The 20230-nt window shown below is 36.0% G+C and overlaps 1 protein-coding gene across 5 annotated transcripts in view; it reads right to left on the bottom strand.

The window, feature by feature from the left end:
* AGMO (alkylglycerol monooxygenase) overlaps positions 1-1278 on the bottom strand; it is a 197669-nt gene extending 196391 nt beyond the window's left edge. For 4 of the 5 annotated variants that reach the window (XM_027450884.3, XM_027450882.3, XM_027450888.3 and 1 more), the window contains exon 1: positions 1089-1277. In XM_027450884.3, coding sequence (XP_027306685.3) covers positions 1089-1217 — 129 coding nt within the window. In that variant the 5' untranslated portion in view covers positions 1218-1277. Of the gene's footprint in view, positions 1-1088 lie in introns of all 5 variants that reach the window. The other variant, XM_038173734.2, reaches the window with a different exon arrangement.
* Positions 1279-20230: the final 18952 nt, after the last annotated feature.

The following is a 20230-nucleotide window of genomic DNA, read 5'->3' as shown; positions in this document are numbered from 1 at the left end:
GGATTGGGATAAGCACTAGACAGAGCTGGAGGAAGCAATCAGTTGACTAGGCAAAACTGCCAAGCTCTAGACAGACTTGCCTGACCATTGTGCTATAGCTTTGTTGCAAAATGCCTCTGGGATCAGTCCATCGACCATATTTTGTGTACACAGGTTGGATTTGCAGCAGCTGTCTGCTTACCCTATCCAAAAGGGCCGTGTTTGCTGATAACCACCATCAGTGACGGGTTGCTGAACACTGACATTCCCAGAAATCTGCTGACACTGCTGTACTACTCTGCACAGTCCATGACACCCCCATTACAGCCCAATAGCAGCTACTGCACAGCAGTTTGAGATATGTACCAAGATATGTGCAATAGGTAGGACAGAAGGGTGCAAAGGTATCTCCTGGAAAGCGGACAAGCCAGTAGGGCAGGAGGGGAGGGAGAGATATGCTGCTGCCAAGGGAGTTCTCATGCCTGACCTCTGTACTCTTGCCTTGAAACTTTAGGAATCTGCACTGTCCCAAAACAAATATTTGTTCTAATTATCTTAAACAATCTTTGTGTATTTTTTTTTATTTATTTTAAATAGTGATTCTAAATATATGTGTGTGTGTATATATATATATATATATAAAATTATTAGTGTTTTTTTTGTTTGTTTGTTTGTTTCTTTTATTGCTTGCTTGCTTGCTTGCTTGTTTGAAGATCTGCAAGGTAGAAGCCTAGCCTGAATAGCCCAACACAGCATCATGCATTCTGGTTTACTCAGTTCAGTTTGCTGTCATTATATCACTCAGCTCTGCCAATGTGAACAATGTTAGCACCAACCTTCAGATGTAAGGTGCTCCTCTGAAAAGTGATATTAGGAGAAAGCATCCAAGCCTTCACTTAGAATACATTATTAGAATACTTGGCTACACTGCCAGCAAGCCCAGGAGTGAAGGGAGACAGAAAGACAAAGTACTTAATCTTATTTGAGGTGCTCTCCTGCAGTCATCGCTTCCCCAAGCCTTTGAAGAGAGGAAGGCATTGGCTGCACGCAGGGTGAGCGGAGGGGAGGGATGGATGCTGCGGGGAGAGAGGAGAGGAAGGGGCTCTCACCTTCTCCACGTAGTCGGGCACCTCCTCCAGCGTGCGGAAGGAGCTCTCCCCGGGTGGCAGCACGTAGAAAAGAGCGCGGAGCTGCTGTCCCGGCGTGGTGGCCCGCGGGCCGCCCGCTGCGCTGCCCATGGCCCCGCTGCTCTGCGCCGCGTTGCGCCCGCCCCGGCCGCCCGCTGGGCTCTGCGCGGCCTCCGCAGGTGCGCTGGGAGCGGCGCCCGCAGCGCGGAGCCACCGCGCCCGCGCCTGCTCTGGCCCTTAGCCCTATTTTCGCTTCCCCTTGGCGGTGGGGGTCTCGCAGCCTGCTTTCGGGAAAAGCCTCTCGTTTGTCCTTTAACCGTGCTGCTATGCAGATCTTTAAATTATCGCTAATATTGTTCGTTTTCATCATTGTTTCAGTGGATGGCCAACTTTTTGCATACCGATCTACTGCATTTTCCTTCTCACCCTCCAAAATCCCTGAACAGCAGAGCTCAAGATACCCCTTTTCAACTTTTCCACCACAAAATATTGTTCAGTTTTTGAGTCCTGCATAAATGCAGTTTTATTTATTTATTTTAAATCAATATGTTTATATTTTTGAGAAACAAGGCAAGGTGTGCTCGTCAGCTCCTTTGTTCAGCTGCATGGGGCAGCCAAGCACTCCTTCTGTTCAATGTTTTTATTTTTAAGCTTTAAGAAGTGTTTATTGTAGTTCAATTTTATGTAGCTCAGATTAATATAACTATGCTGAAGGCAGACTCTATCAGGTTTTCTTTTAGAAAGGAGTAAAAACTAGGGAAATATAAAGAAACAGTGAAAACAAATGTGTGTTAGTGTCCTGTAGAAAATGACTTACAGAAACAGAAATAACAAGAGGCTTTGTACATTCAGTCCATTAATCCAAAACTCAGGAGGATGCATTTCCCTGTCAAATATTTGTCAATCACCCTTGATATTATTGGCATTATGACAAATAATAAGCTTTGTGATAAAATAGATTAGCCAGAAATAAAATAACATGATGTCCCAATGACCCCTTCCTCTCAAATGTTCAGTTCCACTTAAAACCTTTGCAGAAGAAATGGACTGTAAATCCTGCTGTAAAAGATTTTGCCACATTTAAAATCCTTCTAGTTATTAAACTAAGAAAAACTGTCTACCTTGAAACAACCCTTATTTTTGGAAAGGAACTATGACAGGTAATGTGAGCTGAAATTTTTGTTTAGGAGAAGAAACATATGTAGAAATTGGCATTAAAATAATTAAAGTAAAGCACATTTGCTGTTTGTAATCATGTTGCAATTTGAACAGTTGAGGTTTAGTTTTAAACAATATTCTGTAGTTTGAAGAACATAATACAATAGTACACAAATAAATTTACTGGAAATATTTTATGTTAAGCTGAACAGAGCATGAGTATTTGAAAATGAAATATAAACTGTGTTTTGGCATTCTCTTAATGTGTATTGTTTATGCTAGTACTGTAATACAGGTAAAATTGATTAACAAACTTTTAAAAATTTTTTAAGTACAGCTTAGTGTTCTCAACTCCAAGGTTGATTAATGGTGATTTGTGGTTCTTGTAGAACTCTAACTATTAACGTCTAAAACCTCAGTACATTGACATGAAAATTTCAAATTCACCCACCATCACACAGATCTACAGCATTCTATTTAGATTTTCAGGGTTCTTCACTCCTTTCATTTAGGTTAGCCTAGGTAATTTTACAACATTAATCTCATAGTCAGGCTGCTTGGCCTCCCCAGAACCAAGGTGCTCATTTGCACCATCCCAGCAGCATGTTGAGCCACCCTTTGCTCTGGTGCTCATGTTCGTCTTGGTCCCCTGTCAGCTCACAGAGCTAATCTGACCAAAACCAGTCACTTCCTCCTCTCCCCTCCTCCCTCTCTCCCCCCCCCCCCCCAAAAAACAAACAAACAAACAAACAAACAAACAAAAATGAAACAAACAAAACAAAACAAACAAGCAAACAAACAAAAAACAGTTATCACTATCTGGGTTCTACCTTGGGATGTGAAGAACAATTGCTAGGGCAGGGAGTCCACGGCTACAAAAGGTGAGACATTTCAAGTAAGATGGAACTGCTATTTCATATTATACCCTTCCAGGAAAAAAAGATAATCCAACAGTTTTTTGGGACTCAACACTTTCTTAAAAATTATTTTGGATCCCCATTTCAGTGTAAATTGTCACTCAAGTATCACCACACTGAAATTCACATATTCAAAACTAAAATAAGCTATTTGGATTTGATTATACTTTACAGAGGAAGCAGATGGGTTGTACTTTCCAGCTTCTGTGTCCAAGGAAAAATAGATAGCGCTATAATAGCTACACCTCTAGTGAGGAGAAGAAAAATTTTAAATTCTATCTGGAACGCCTGAGTTTTAGACAGACGTCAGTAATCTGGCTGTACAAATGTAGCTGATGTTCTCTATTTAAGCTTTGAAATTTAGCATGCAGTTTCCAGTACTCACTCTTCTCTTTGTTAAGAAAGGAATGGAAAATTAAACATCCAGGAATGTTGCCTGAGTGGAAGTCCTAACACTCTAACAAACAACGTCTGTTCAGTGACCTTGCATAATCTCTTTTTAGCAAAAGACCATTTTTTTCATTTAAATATTTTATTTAAATATATAAATATATTTAACAGAAAATAAATAACTAAATAAAGCATTTATTTCCTATCTTGTGCTGCCACCAGAAATACAGAAATGATGTTCTCTCTGGAGACTAGGATTCTGCTGTTGACTAGTAGACCATTCCAGAAACTAAGGCAACAAAAGCCTCTGTTCTACTTAGAGGAAATTGGGGAGCTGGCCTAACATGATCTGTAGGTGGATCGTATTTTGTTTTCTCTAAAGAACTCCATCCCACCCACTTCATGAACAGAGAACGCCCAGACACTTCCTGTTTGGGTCTCTCTGAGCACTAAGCCAGCACTAAATAATAAACTCATAAAGGGAATTAGGGCAGGTTGAAATTGGGATGGGCTATATAGTCTGCCTTGGCAATCATTCACAGCAACCTGAATCACATCCAGAACTGAGCTGGGCTTAGAGACCTCTATTTATGTAGTGATAGCTTTGAATATAGAAACATTTTATGTAAGTATATTGTGTAGATTAAATAGGGTTTTTGTTTGTTTGTTTGTTTGTTTGTTTGTTTTCATGTATCTAAGTATTCAGAACCTTTATTCAAGCTTGGCAATGGATACCAAGATGCAATAGCGTAATTATTATAAAACTGGTATTATGAAATATTTCAAATATGTTTGCCAGTGATTAACCTTATATTGTATAACACCTGTTTTGATAGTGATTTTTTTAAAACAATTATTCCAGTTTTTGTTTCTTCACATTAAATAAACTATATATATTAATATGCAGGTCTTAATAGCAGCATAACTGACTCCAAAAGCCTGAAGACAGAGATGTGCTATATTAATCAACACCAAAACATACAATTAACTACTCACTACAAACTTCAGGGTTGTTTCCATTTCTTCTATACAGGACTGCTAACCAAAGAGCAGTACTCAGATGTGATAATTTTCAATTATTTACTCAATTCACAGTGATTTGTTAGCAAAATCAATTTATTCAAAGGTTGCCAGAGAAAGTAATAGACCCTTCAGGTGATCTGCCAGAGAAACTTTCTGTGATACTATTCTTAGAACTGCATCCTGTGTGTTTCTTTGATATTAACATCTACTCTTGAAGATTTTTTATTATTACTAATTTTTATTTTATTTTAAACAGTGGTGTGCCTGATATCTTTTATCTTTCTCTTCTGGAGAAAAAAAAAATCTCATCTGGAATAAAAAAAATATTTTCTCTTCTGGAATAAAAAAATATTTTTGTTATCATTCTTAAAATTTCTTATATTCCTTTCTCTGTTCCCTAGTATAATAATAATTTAAATAATTTGCACCTTAGACTGTGGTTCCCCACTGCCAACTGCTGACTTTCTGTTAGAAAATGGACAGCACTACCCTTTCCCTCCCTGCTTCTAACAGGACTCCTCGACTCCTTACCTTTGCCTGGCACCAAGAATGACAGGATTTCACATGAGTTGATTTACCTCACAAACTCACATTGCAAGAAATTAAGCCAGAAAAAAAAAAATATATATATATATATATAATATATATATATGTGTGTGTGTGTATATATATATACACTTGTTATACTTTACTACTGCTCTAGTGAGATAATTGGCTCATGAGAGAGTCCAGGGAATGCAGAAGTTGGCATGAAAGCCCAGAAGACAAAGGACAGGACCACACAGTTACAAACCAGAAATGGGAGGATGAGGTGGAAACAGGACTTCTTCATTTCAGCAGCAGCAAATTGTTAGATCAGATGAACAGCTCATGGAGTCACTGCCTCCTGTGCATTTGCCAAAAATATGGCTTCAGCAGGCTATCATATGTCAGCATGCAACTACATCCAAACAGTTGACACTTCCTTTATATCACCACTTCAGTAACTGCTTTTTTTTTTTTTTTTTTTTTTTTTCTGGAAAGCCAGTCTCTAGCAGGATGGAAGCTTTTTCTGTTATTTGCTTATTTATTATATATGTTATATGTTATGGTCTATGGATGGGTTTTGGCTGGATAGGAAAGAAGAATATTCCCTGGTACCCCATATTCTAGCTCCACATGTGACTAGGGTATGGAGCATCCGTAGGGAAGGAGAGAAAGATGATCTCCATGTGATTGCAGGAGGAAGGTTCTCCTGGAAACTAGAGTTTTTCAGAATTTGTTGCAACACAGGAAGAGAGCTGAGGCTGAAAGATGAGAAATACAGGATCTGAAGGTAGTGGCCCACCCTATTAGGACAATGTGAGCAGCAGGAGAATTGGCATTTGTGCTCTAAATTTCTATTAGTCTTCAATCATCAAAGAAAAAACTCAGTTTTCAGTTTTTCAGAAATACAGAAGTATTTTAAAAGTTGGTTTGTTTTAGTTTTTACTCTAAAAAAAATAAAATAAAAAAAAATATATATAGAGAGAGAGAAAACTCTGGTGTGGTTGCCATGCTGACTACAAGGAAGATGGGAAGGGAGGTTCAGCCTGAAATTCTGACTGATTTTTGGGAGCCAACCACAAGCAGAAAGCCCTCTAATATGTTTGCATGTTAGCCTTCTTGAACAGTGCTGTAATGGCAAGAAGTTCCCAAGAGAGCCTAAGCAGTGGTTTCAGCCCTCCCCCACTTCCAGCTGCACACTGTGCACTCTCACTGCTTTCCTTGTGTAAGCTGGGGTGGTCACTAGAACTGAACCAAGTCATTTTAACCAGCTCCATCAGCAGAAAAGTTAGCCCAGCAAAACAAAAAGCTAAAAATGGCCTAAGTTGTTCTGGACTGAAGTCAAGAGACATTCACATGGAAAGGGTGATCAGGAAAACATGGCAGTCAAGGCTTTATCCTGATTAGGAAAGCTTGGGAACTTCCGAGAATCAAGCTGATCTTGGTGTCTCATGTCTAAATTCTCTAGACAGGTATTTCAATAAACAGGCATGTGGCCTGACTAAATGATTGTTCATCCTGTCCACAAGCCTTAATTTCTGAGCTGTTGGGCTGCACGTCTGTCCATGGGTGTGCTCCTAGGCTGCCCCGTCCATCAGCTACCAATCTGCATAACTGGTGAACTCTTAATTAGGTCAGTAATTGGCATTCCCCAAAACTGACTTCTTTGACTGCTTATCTCTGTGCAAACTAAAGTAGCTCCAACAAGTTGCTTTAAGCCATAATACTGCTTTTAAGTCCCACATCATCTGACTTGCCTATGCCCAGTTCTGATGCAGACACAGCTGCCTAGTGAGTCAGAAAGCAGTCATCAGGGTACTCAGTCTGAAAAACAAGGCAGGAGTTTATTTTAAAGGTTTTTTTTTTTTTTTTTTTTTTTATTTTATTTTATTTTATTCTCCCCTGGCATTTTCTTGTCTTGAAATACTTTAACCTTTTGTTCCCTCTGAGGAGAAATGTATTTTGTTTTTTTGGTGGGAGAGGGGATGGGATGGGAGTTACTGGAAAAATAAATTCCATCTTCAAGGCGCCTATCAAGTAACTTTAGAACAGCCTGCCCACCTGTTGTGGGTGTTTCCAAATTTTATTTGGCATGCTTTGCTATGCAACTTCTTGCACTTTTATTACTGAAAATCTTATTCTAGTTTAGTTTATTAGGAACACCAAGATTCAAGATGCTACACAGTACATCAGCTTATATAGAACACAAACTCAGATTCTGGGTAGATATCTTGAACATCAAGATCATTTGATCAGATATATTGCAACTTATATAGTAGGTCTTTACATTATGTGACCAGTGATTATAAATGATTATATGATTATATGATTATTTTTTATAACCAGAATAGTATCTTTCATGTTTTTAAATTAGAAGCGTATGAGTATCCACACCAGGTGGATCTGAAATTATGAAACATCTCAACACATGAATTATAGCACACACTAACACTTTGCTGCTAGTGTGCAGGCAGAAATCATTTTGGTCTTTCTCGAGTGAAAGCATGCAAAATGCCACCATTCAAAAAAGACTAGCCAAAACACTGATGTTTTTAGCAAAAGGAACAGTCCTAGAGAATTACAAAGATTATGCACATATAATCTTCAAATTTCAGCAGAAGGATTATTATCTTAAATGACACTGGACAACTTTTCACATTATATACATTATAGTACCAACAGAAGATGTACTTAATAAGAAAATTGCTGGGTAAAATTCTGAAGTTTGAGATGTTCAAGTACCGTTTGGCCTCAAATCAACATTTTTTTCTTTATTGTAAGAAATGGTATAATTTCTTTTCCTGAGGATAATCACATAGTTTCTGTTCATTTCTACCCTGAAAATAACTAGTTCTGGAAGGAGAGATTCTTTTCTGCGTATGAATTCTTTAAATAAGCTACAGTGAGTTATAAATGCTGAGTGCAATTAAAGAGTTTCAACAAAGTAAATAATAAAGTGCTTAGCTATGAAATGGAGTAGAATACCTTTAGAAAGATGGAAATCCCTTTTTATTTTCTTCTAGTAAAGTTGCCTCTTGCAAGAAGCTTCCAGTGACAGCAAGCCTGGTGGGAGATGGGCACCCTGGTGCCCCCCACAGAAGGGAATGTGCAGCCACTGTCTCCTACCACACTATGCTCAGCTCTGGCTCACCTTCCTTCATGTTCTCCCATGGCAGAGGTTTTTCCCTTGCCTTGACTTTGAGAAACTGCATAAATACAATAAATTTAGATCTGGTGGCAAAGAGGAGCCTCTTTCCTATTGCCCAAAAACACAAACTTCCAGACTCCATCCATGGAATCCACCACCCATCCAGCCACTCACTCACACTCCTTCCCTACATAGAGAACACAGCTGTTTCTGAAAATGCTCCAGGGTCCCTGTCCATCACCTCTTGTCATCTTTGATGCTACACAGTCATACTGTTCCTCCCACTGCTCCTTTACCAAGTGCCGAGGTGCCTCTGCCAAAGATCACCTCTGAGGATGAGGCCACCCCCAGAAAGAAGCACCAAATATTCCCCACAGCCCAACCAAATGTGAACATTGTTCATATGCTCCAATGCACTGCTGGTAATTTATCTGTCATGCACCAGGGACCTAGCCCTACAATGCTAGGTCATTGCAATGCTGTGCAATACTAGTTGTGTAATACCTGGAACATTTCCAATGTGCTCTTCATAACCAATCTAACAGTAAAAACTGAAATTTGGACTGAAGAAGCATTAAAATTGAGACAATAAATAATAATAATAATTAAAAAAAATACCTGCAAAAAATGCAGAGGGAAAATGGTGTCACCAAAATAAATAAATAAATAGACCAACCAAGCAGAACTCTATAGAATCCCCACTTCTCTAGACAATTGGGTATTTAAAGCAGAAATTTAGATAAAATTCTCCAGACAAAATAGAATATGATAAGGTTAATTAAATAAATTAAATACTACTGTAATGGATAAGCACTGGTATTGTCTGTTAAAGTTTTTAATCTCTTAATGTTTTTCATTTTGCAAGCTTGAAGCTCATTTCATGCCCTAGAATTTCTAATATGTTATGAAATGCAACAATAACTCTAAAAGTCATTTGATAAAATATTGGAGCATGATCAATCAAGTTACAAATAATATATGACACATTTTACCATAGGAAAGAAGCTTTTTTTTTTTTTTTTTCTTTTTTTTTTGTCCTCTTTTAATATAATGAATACAGATGTAAATATAAATAGAAATTTAATTTATTCATACACTTTAGGGGAAAAAAAGACTATTCACTACAATATTCACTTATGAAATGCCTATTTTTTTCTCCTTCATACTAGTTCCAAAATTTAGGTCGCCATATATTCATGAATGTTTCTAATCTCTTTTTATGTTCAGGGAATGAAATAGGCTTCAAATTTGTATGTCATAAGTATGGAATGTATTCCCTGATATTTGGTTGTGGGGAATCCTTCCAGTGTTACAAAGTAACTTACACAGCAGCTGTGATCAAGATGTCTGTAAATTTTCCTTTTCTGTGCTGTTTACCTGTTCAGAATCTCTTACTGTTTTTTTTGGTCTGAGCCAAAAAACAATCAAAATAGTAAGATTTGTATGTGTAGTGTTTGGGGGGGGGGGGGGGGTGATGAGTGTCTTGTGGGGGTTTTGTGGCAATTTTTCAAGATTCTGGGAGACAAAATAGTGGAAAATTAAAAAAAGATTTGCAAGACTCCAGATGCAACTATCTGGGTCAGTTCTGTCTACTTAGGATACGTTTGCAATGAATCAACACAATAATTTTGACATGAATCATCTCTAGTTTTTAAGAGACTGATGAGCTACCTGGGGAATGCATGCTCATTCTCAAAAGATTACAAAATCTAGCACAATCTGCATAGATCATCTGAATACAGGAATATAAGTTATAAAATGCATCATTTTGTATTTATCAATTTAAAAAAAAAATAATGCACTGACTTCACAGCTCTGTGTATTGAGTTGTAAATTAGTGAAGTTTTTAGACCATGGTTCTCAATCAGTAAAACTGCTGTTGACTTGTTTGAGCCATTTCTGTGACTAGCCCTTTGTTATGGACCACAGAGAGGCAAAACTTTGGATTTGGAAAACAGTGACAAGAAGAGATGGGATGGGAAGTGGGTAAACCAGGAATAAACACCAACTTTCCTCTACCAACTTTTCAGAATTCAGAGAAGAATGTTAATATTAAAACCAGAATCTCTATTTCACTGAATATGGTACATCTTTGGAGTCCAGGTGTTGTCACAAAGCTGAAGGAATATGCAATGTGTTGCTCTGTGTCTCCAGTTCAGATCTCAGTATTTTTTAAGCTTTTTTACCTTTCAAACTGAGCAAACACTGACTCTTACCATAATGTAGTGAGAAAGGAAAATTGGAAAATTGTTAATGAAATGCTTCTTAGAGGATTTGGATTTTTTTTTTTTTCCTCTGCTAGAAACTAGGTGTAGTGATTGCATACAGATCTGTATTTACTTCAGTGCTACATTACTGTAACTGAAATTAGAATCTGGACTGAGATATTTGGTCTGTAGTTCTGAACTAGTAGGTGTGCAAATAGGTTGTAAAATGTTGATATCTGTCATATCCAATAGTTCTGCTCCAGTGAAGCACATTCCTACATTAATTCCCTCCACAGACATCTTGTGGTGCTAACATTATCCTACTAAAAATGTCTTGGACCTTATGCCAACTGGCATTAGAGAAGCTAACATTTTGTTTTCCCAGATGAAGAGGGGAGCACTCACTACATTATTTTCCTTGGCTATTTTGGGCAACAATTCTCTGAATTGTTCCATTGCTCATGTAAGTAATTGACCTAGTTTTGTTTTTCTGAATCACACCTATGTGAGATACCAAAGCTACTGCAACAGAGTGAAAGCAACACCAAATTTTATCAATTTCTTCATTTAAATAAGAAACAAAATGTGAAAGTGGCATCCTAATTTAAAACACTCTTAATATTGGTTCATACATTTCAATTTTGCTTATGTATGTCATAGTTGAAATAGATATGAGCTATGAAGAGTTTTGGTAAATCTGTTTCATTAAATTCAGAAGAACAATTCAATTTATCTCAGATATATCACTAAGCCTTCACCTGATCTTTGTAACTCACAAACACACACACAAAATAATCTGTAATTTCCTTAAAAACAAGAATGCCATATTGTCTTGAGCATTGCAACCTCACTTGTAAAATGAAATATCATGTTTTATGCCAGATTAGGACTTGTACATGAACTGGAGAAGATCAAGGTGGCAACTGAGGTGATTTTTTTTTTTTTCATTGTCATCCTTTCTTTTAATTCAAGATAATTATAATACACAAGCATGATTTTATTGATGATACTCTGGTTAGTTTGCCATTGCTCTGTTGATATATGAAAAATAATGTTTAAAACATATCACATAATATTTATTGTTAACAAAAATTACACAAGTATTTCATACAAGTAATTATTGCAATCATATTTGGCTTTCCCAAATATTTTGACTTTTAAAAAGAGGTCTACAACATAGATTTTCTTCAATATAGGAGAAACTAAAAAACTGGAGTGAAATCCAGTATCCTGATTAAAATTCTGTTTGTGTAATTGCAGTAATAAAAGCAGTAAGAAAAATATAGTTGTGCTTAGATTCATCATTATTCATGTTCACTTCTTCTCTTCTTCTGTTGTCATTCTCTGAATTGTTAAACAGCTGTAAATTTTCACCTCAGAGAGAGCAGCACAGTAGTGATAGGGAAAAAGTAGAGACAATGTGTTTTTACGGTTTGTGTAAAGCTGCTTATAATTTTTAGCATGATTAAGAAGCTGAATTAAATGTCTAGATGATACCATAACCTTTACACATCAAAATTTGTGAAAAAAACTGCTTCCACCTTGGCCCTCAGAACTCTGTCAGACTCATCAAAACATTCCCAAAGGACTGTTCAATGTGCAAAATTTTTGTTATACTGGTGGTGCTTGGAAGGTGCTTGTATGTCTTTGTTAGGAGACAATAGTCTCCAGATAGAATGGAAAGAAATCTCAGTATATCTCAATATCTGCATAGTATATTGAGATAATAATCTCAATAGTATATTGAATGCTGTTTTCACAAAGTCATTCAAAAGACCAGTGTAGGATGGACTCAACCATAAACTCATGGCTTCATCCTCATTTAATCCATTATGTGGACGGGTATTGAATGGATTTTAGCCATTAACATGTTACAATGGAGGAGAAATTTCAGTGTAGTTTTCAGCTTTGTTTTCCCTTTATTTATTTTTTTTCCTAACCAAAATGTGTTTAGTTAAGCCTCTGTTCTACAAATTTGGTGAAGAATTTATTCTAATGAGTAAATTCTGGGATTCTGATGGTATGCAACATGGGCCAAGTAGAGATCTATTTATTTAGTTAGTTAGTTAGTTATTTAGTTAGTTATTTATTTTCCCCCTTTGGTTTGTTGTTTAATGAAATGTCGTTGGTATATTTCAATAAATGTATTTGTACGAAGTCTGCTTTTAATTTCAGGAGATCCTAACTCCAGCTTCATCAGGCTTATCTTCGTGCTATTGCTGGATCTTTAATTCTTCTTTTGTTAGTCTCTTAAGAGTCTGTATAACTTTTAACAGGAATCTGGCTGAGCCAAAAAGGAAATCATCTCAATAATGCTGCATGCCAGTGCTTTGTGTACATCTCATTATCGCAATATGCTAAGTCAGTCAGAGGCTATGCATGATATTGAAAACACAAGAGGAAGTCCTTATGAAAGTAAAACTGTTCTTCGTAGTAGAAGACTGGTAGTTCAAAATCCTCCAGATGTCTGAGGGTTGATCAAAAATACAACAGCACTAGATATGCAGTTACTTACGGGACTGGTCTTTATCTCAATGTCATATTGATTTATTCTAAATATTTTGTCAAAAGTTCTGCGTAAAATTGGGGGGAAAAGTGGGATTGGGATTACTTTCATCACTGTTAGAGAAAACAGTTCAAAGCCTTACTGTCAAAAAGAGTACATATACTTGTGTTTTCCTCATCTTCATTTTTTAAACTGCTAACACCGTCATTCATTCTGAACACTCAGATTAGAAGGAGTAAAAATACCATTTTTTCAAAAGACCTTCTGAAAACTTCATAGGAAAAGAGGAAGCCTTGCATTTATACTTGTAATCCCTTACCTCCTAACAACACTCATCTGCTGGAGAGGGAGAAGTGTTGTAACATCTGGTTCAGTGTGGTAAGTTTTCATCTTCTGTTGGGAGGGCTGATGTCATGTAAGGAAGTCAGGGGAGCAGACTAACTATTGTAAATGAGAGGCAGCAGCGGTACTTATCCTGGGAGCTGGGACTTGTGGACCAGTTGAATGACTGCCTGCAGCCCCCATGTGTTGATTCTGGCCCATTAACCATCCTATTAATCTTCAAAAATCTTTAAAGTGCGAGTGTTTGAGAGAGTGAATATAGGTGAGAATTTGCAGGTGTCATTCACATAGTACAGCCATCTTCCCCTGTATTTTCAAAAAACAGTTCTCTCAGTCTATTAAAAAACAGAAGGAAACTCTTTCTACTACCATTTACCCTGTCTGAAATTTCTGAGAGTATCAGGCTTTTTAATATTTTGCAAGACTGCAGTATAGATGTTAAGGAACAGAAAAGAAACTTATAAGAATCAGAAGAATATTTGTTTTGGAAAGTTTATATGCTTCATTCAACCCACATCCTTTAACTTTAAGTTTTTGAGTGTCACCACAATATATACTGCTGCATGAGTCATCTCAGTCCTGTATCAACCAACATTTCAATTCTCTGCAATATTCTATTCTTTTGGGAAGGAACAGAGCATGACAACTGGGCAATTTTAGGCAATTCAAAGGTTATACTATGCTTGACACCTGACTTCACTTTAGTAACACCTGCCTGAAGAATAATTAGCAGGCCACTTTTAAAGAAAGAACTTCCATACAGCACAGATGGCATTTTTCATACCAGACAGGCAACGATGTATGTTGGAAGTAAGCCAAACTGTCTGCAAAAACTGTGAGAAATTCAAGACAGACATCTGAGTGAAAGGAAAGTTTTACCTTCCTCAACACCCCTACACACACACCCCCCTCCAACATTCAAGAACATCTGTTCAAACCTACCTCTGTATAATGTGCTTTATTTTTCTTATCTACTAATGCTACAAATTATAGCAGAAGGAAAGCAGCATAGCAAGTTTCTTCTATATTGGTTATGAAACCGATGATTTAATAACATAATGTGATGACTTGCCAGCTATAGAAATCCAGCATTATATGACTCTTGTCAGAATCAAGAACAAAATTTTCTTAACTGGCTAGTAATATGGGGTCCTCAACTCACATTTCCATAAAGTGGTCCTAATTTCCAATGTGTACTCAAAACTTCATTGAAATCAGGATACTGTGTGTCATAACGGAGGCACAAAGTCAACAGTCACTTTGGAAATTATTGGCTAATGTCTTAATCCTGGACTGCCCACTGATTTGTATGAACTTTTGTGTATACTTTGGGTTAAATCCAAATTCCTGTGAAATCCATCGTAATCTTTCCATTGCCATCTATAGGCTTTAGATGAGGTCCTTTGCTTTATTGGAAGAGTTTTTACTTCTTTCTTGCAAAAATATTCTAAATAAAAAGAATCCCAAGAACTCCATAATATTCAGTCTTCAGAATCAAATACCTTATACTAGTCTTAGAAAAGTAACAAATCTATGCTGCATTTATTATCAGTTATAAATTTAAAACCTGTGAATTTCTCTGCAATTCCAAATAGGTATATGCATGAGAATCATAGAAATACATATTCAAAATTATTTACAACATGTCTTAATTACATTTTTTTTCTCTCCTGTTAGTTTTTACTCTCTTAAATGCATTTCTGTGGTGGATGCATAAAAATTTTCTAAGGTCACTTTTCAAGACAATTTTTTAATTTGAGAAAATGCCCATTTCAGTATTTTTTCAGCTGTGCATGTGACTTTCTTGCCAAATAATGCAGTAAGCATTCAGAATAGGCATATTTCTAAAAAAAAAATCAGTCCATAAGCAAAAATAAGTAGCATATACAATGTCTCTATATTCAATATAGTGATACTACAGATAAGAATATGTCTCTAAATACTAAACCACTTTCATTGATATTGGCAATGTTTGTTGCTTCATATGGTTTTGCAGTTGAGACAAACATGCACACTCTTACAACATGAAAGATATAATATTTTCATGTGATTATAAGACAAGAAAATTCCTAATGAAATCAGTTGTTGTGAAGTTTACTTGATGGATGAGTGTATCTGAAATTTGTTGCTCATGAATGTAAAATAACTTTTTCCAAGGTTCCTCATAATGGATGTTAAATTTGCAAAATCTATAAATACAATACAAACAGTAGAAAGTATTTATGGTCAAATTTTGTCTCTCTCTTGAGTGTAGACTAAAAATTACATTTTGTTAGACATCACAACTTAATATTTAAATTCAAGTACATAACCTTAATAGATTTAAACTTAATAGGTAAAAAATGTGTATAGTAATGATATTTCTGCACAAAAAAAAAAAAAAAAAAAAAAAAAAAAACATACAAAACCATTTATAGAAAGAACAGGGGTGTGCTTTACTCCAGGCAAGGCAACAAGTCTTCTGAACAGAACTAATTCTGTCTTTATTATTATTTAATGTCCTGGATCATGTTTTTCTATCTTATTTCAACTATATTTTTCATGTGTGGTTTGAAGAACTGCGTATTTGCTCTTTTGTGTGAATTGTCTGTCAACAAAAGGATTCAGGGTCTCAGGAGTCATCAAAGAAATCCATCAAGGACCAAATAAGCCAGGCAAAAAAAGAGAGAGACAGAGACAGACAGAGAGAGAAGAATTATGAAGTTCTCAGAGCACAATTTGTAGGACACTGAAACTAATCCCAAAAAGCTTGTTGAGACATAAGGTGACCAGTACAAATTATTTAAGTCTCTTATAATTTTCCCAGTAAAAATATTTTGAAATTTACCCTTCTTCTGTAGACAGACTCTTTGTAGACAGACTCTCCAAAGAGAGCTCTCCAAAGAGACTCTCCAAAGAGACTCTCCAAAGAGACTCTCCAAAGAGAGTCTGTCTACAGAAAAGCACTGAAAACTAAAGGAACTATTATTACTTCCAACTATGACTATTATTTAATGAGCTCTTCATTTCCAACACTTCGCAGGGTCTTCTATAGTTGTTGATACTAACCAAGTTTAATGCCCAGATGATTTTTTCCAACTGAATGGAAGCGATGTTTCATTAGATTTCCACAGATAGGACTAGTGACAGTTCAGATACCAGGAAAAGGACAATGTCTAACATGCACTGGACATGTCTTGCATGCAAAGTTTGGGCAGAAATAACAAATAACTGTGAATTCAGAAACTTCTAATACGTTTGGAGTTTGTACAGATGACTGCGATAATGCATATAATGTGTCTGTGATAATATGTCAGATTGTGCCGTATGGAGGCCCTGAATAACTGCCAGAGGCCTTAAATTACATTGAAATTGACTCCTATACCGAAGCTTTCAGCTGTAACTTACATAAAAAACTATGGATTTTAAATAAAAATTGATAGAAATACATAAAAGCAAATGAGCTCTAGTAAATTCTTATCAATCTGAGGCAATCATGTTCATCAGCCCTATGCCACCAGTTATTACAGGCTATCAGGTACATTATCTTTTTTGAGTCAATATAAACATTAGTTTGTGTACAGAATTCTTCCTTTCAATCCAAAAATGTTGCATAATAATATTAAATTACAGTACATCATTGATTAAATATTACTCTTTCAAATTTCTCGAGTCTTGCAGCTGATCCTAAATACTGCATGTAAGCTATTAAATACAAGTGACATAGACTTAAATACAAGAGACATAAACTGACTAAAGCCAGAAAATTCTAAGCGAAGGCTCAAGCTGACTTTTTGTCCCTACCTTATATAACTGTGTTTCCTCATAGCTATTAAGAGTGCATGTCCTAACCTTGTTTCTTTCTTTATTTGTATAAATAATATTATTGCAACAGTCAGAGTCTTCATTTAAGAAAGCCAGATAAATAAACTACCTTGAAGTGTGGTCTGTGGTGGAAGGACATAAGTATAGATTCACTCTTTAAGCTCCATTTTTGACTATTTTGGATCTGATGAAAATAAATAAATAAATAAATAAAGGTTTAGGAAAAGTATTTAATGAAAAATTAATTAAGTATTTAATGAAAATCCCAAACTACTTCCATTATGTGATTAAATAAATCATACTAGCTCACAATGGTGTTATTTTAACCACACCTCTTGAAGAGCTATTGCCAAAATAAACCTGAGAACAATGAAGCCATAGTAAACAATAAGACAAAATGAAAAGTCAACAGACATAAAGGAAGAGAAGGAAACCCTACAAATACTGTATAGACTTGTATCTCCAAGGCAGGAGAAAAAAAAAATTCCAATCATCTAACATGTTGAAAATTAAACTGTTAAACATTACTCTCTTTTTGCAGTCAGATTTTCTGTGTTTGTATATAGTCTATCTCTGGCTTGGTGATATGCTGACAATAAAGCATCAAAGAGCAGTGGGCTCCGGTAGACAAAGTAACAAAGTTCATGAAGGATAAGACACAAATGTGATTAGCCACTCCGTACTATCAGAAACATGTATATTGTCAGGAATATATATATATCTGTATTATCAGAAAAATATATAAATATATATCTATATCTATGTTATCAGGAAAAGATATAAAACAAATTAGGTTTCATACCACTTAGTTCTGCCACCAAGTGCCTGCACAACCTTGGGGAAATCACAAACTTAGTGTTTGACTGTGTCCATCTGTTAAATGGTATACTCTTAGCCATACCGTATGACTAGATTGGTAGAAGAACCCTCAGTTACTCTGTAGGCAGACAAAAAACATTAAATATAAAACAAAACTTCAAGTTTTGTCTTTATCCATAATTTTTCTCAACAATAAAATTATGCTAAAATTTTGATACAAAATCATATGTTACAACATCTGGTTGATCCCAGAGGCTTCCATAAGCTAGTTTTTGAGTAATTGGAGTGTTCAGAACAAGCCCGATCATCTGCACTGATGAGTCCTAAGCAGACCTGCTACCCACAAACCAGTTTTAAAGAGCAGAGGGTTCATTGCTGCTCTGTGTGGCTTGAACATGAGCTAGCTGAAATCTGGAAGAAGCATGTCTGGACTTCTGTGAGGCTGTGCTTGTAAGTAAATTCCTCCAAGACCATGGTAGAAAGCTCACTGTGCTTAGACTTTATAGTTTCAACCTCTGTCAGTGTGCAATCTCTACACCATATTGCACTTTGCAATGGTGTGCCCACAAAACAGTTGTTTAAAGCCACTGGAGGTCTTTAAATAATCTACATCCAGTTAGCGCCTTACAGCCACATTCAAAGTCTTAACTGCTTTTAGAACATGGAAGATGATCAGTTTTGTTAGTCTCCTTTTCCCCCCAGTCCCTCCACCCCTCCACCCCAAAATATAATGTCACATGTTAGTGTTCTGTTTGAGACTTATCTAAAAAAAAAATCTAATCAAAAATTCTCCTCACACTTTAAATTCATTTGCATATTTCTTTCCCTTCTCTCAGTTTTTTAAATCCCAACATATTCATCTAATCTAAGAAAATGGGGGGAAAAAAAGTCCTTACTTCTCAAATGGAAAAACTTCTTCCTAGTAATGAGATCATTATATTTCATGTTTGCCCTCATCATACATATAGGCTGCCTACCCATTGTGAGTATCCTGATCAAATCATGATGCCACCCACACCTTAGGCTAGGAAGACATTTTAGGTAATGTAAATAAAGCACATCCATTTGTTCTGTGAAGTGTCACCTCAAACTTGCCCAAACACTTTTCAGGTTCAGTCTTAAACTGCATATGAAAGACAACTACAATTGATTCTGTAAGCCTGAAAAGGTACTTTTGGCAACTACAGTATATGAAAGCTAATAATATTCTTTTACCTCTTTACTAGCTAAATGAGTCACATAGAATTTGACTAAGTCTCTGTTGTCAAAATGGGTAGTATTTCAAAATTCAAAATGATTTTTTTCAACTTTTTATTATATATATATTTTTTTTTTTTTCATTTTGAAATTTAGCCATATTTCACTTAGCAGGGAGAAAAACTAGTCAAAAATAAAAACTTTTAGTGTGGATCACTTTTTTTTTTTTTCCAACTTTGATAATCACCAGCACCACTCAAAAAACTTTCCCATCCAGCCATCAAATTAAAAATACCAAATATTCACAAGCAATTGGCTTATTTCTCTACCCTGCTCACATTCTAAGCAATTTTGTATGAGAAAGGCATTTGAAAAAGAACAGAAAAACAAAAGCAAAACTCCGTAACTGCTGGATTCAATAAAATGCTCTGAAGTCTTTAAAGAAATGAATTACCCATTGCTTGGATATTTTAAACTAAAATGATCATGACAACAGTTAATGTGCAAGAAAGATCAAGCCTACAGTGGAAAGGATTTGGAGAACAGACTCAGAGCTCCTGATCATGTTTAACTTTTATGATGTCCTACTGCTCCTCATTGCAGATCTTCAGTGAATGCTCACAATGACATGCACATTTCTTTCTTGCTCTTTCTTTCACCCTGCTCCTTCTACCACAGAACCCAGTCACCTCCTACTTTTAGTGTGTTTTTTTTTTTTTTGAACAACTTTATTAAACAAAGGTGTGATCATGTAAGTTTCCTTATACTTATTCCTTTTTAATCAATTTCAACAAGATCCAACAAGTTAACCCTTTATATTTGTTTTAGATCTGGAAAAATGAACAGTCTTATTGGTTTTGGCTGAAGATGTCATTAACTGCATAGATGCCTTTTTCCTGCTAAATGAAAGAGTTTTGCAAATGGATCACGGTGGAAGGTTTATACAAGATTAAAAACTTAAATTTGAAAATGTAACATTGTGTTGTCCACAGATGAAACTCCAAAAGACCCAAGAAAGGCAGAACTCCGTAGGACTTTTGCAAAAACTGTTTTAAGTTTCCTATGAAATCATTGTAGAGAGTCAAGAA

This window comes from Anas platyrhynchos, chromosome 2 (assembly GCF_047663525.1).
Source record: "Anas platyrhynchos isolate ZD024472 breed Pekin duck chromosome 2, IASCAAS_PekinDuck_T2T, whole genome shotgun sequence".
Classification (NCBI taxonomy): domain Eukaryota; kingdom Metazoa; phylum Chordata; class Aves; order Anseriformes; family Anatidae; genus Anas; species Anas platyrhynchos.
The sequence above is the reverse complement of the archived record's forward strand: the minus strand, read 5'-3'. Positions and strand labels throughout refer to the sequence as shown.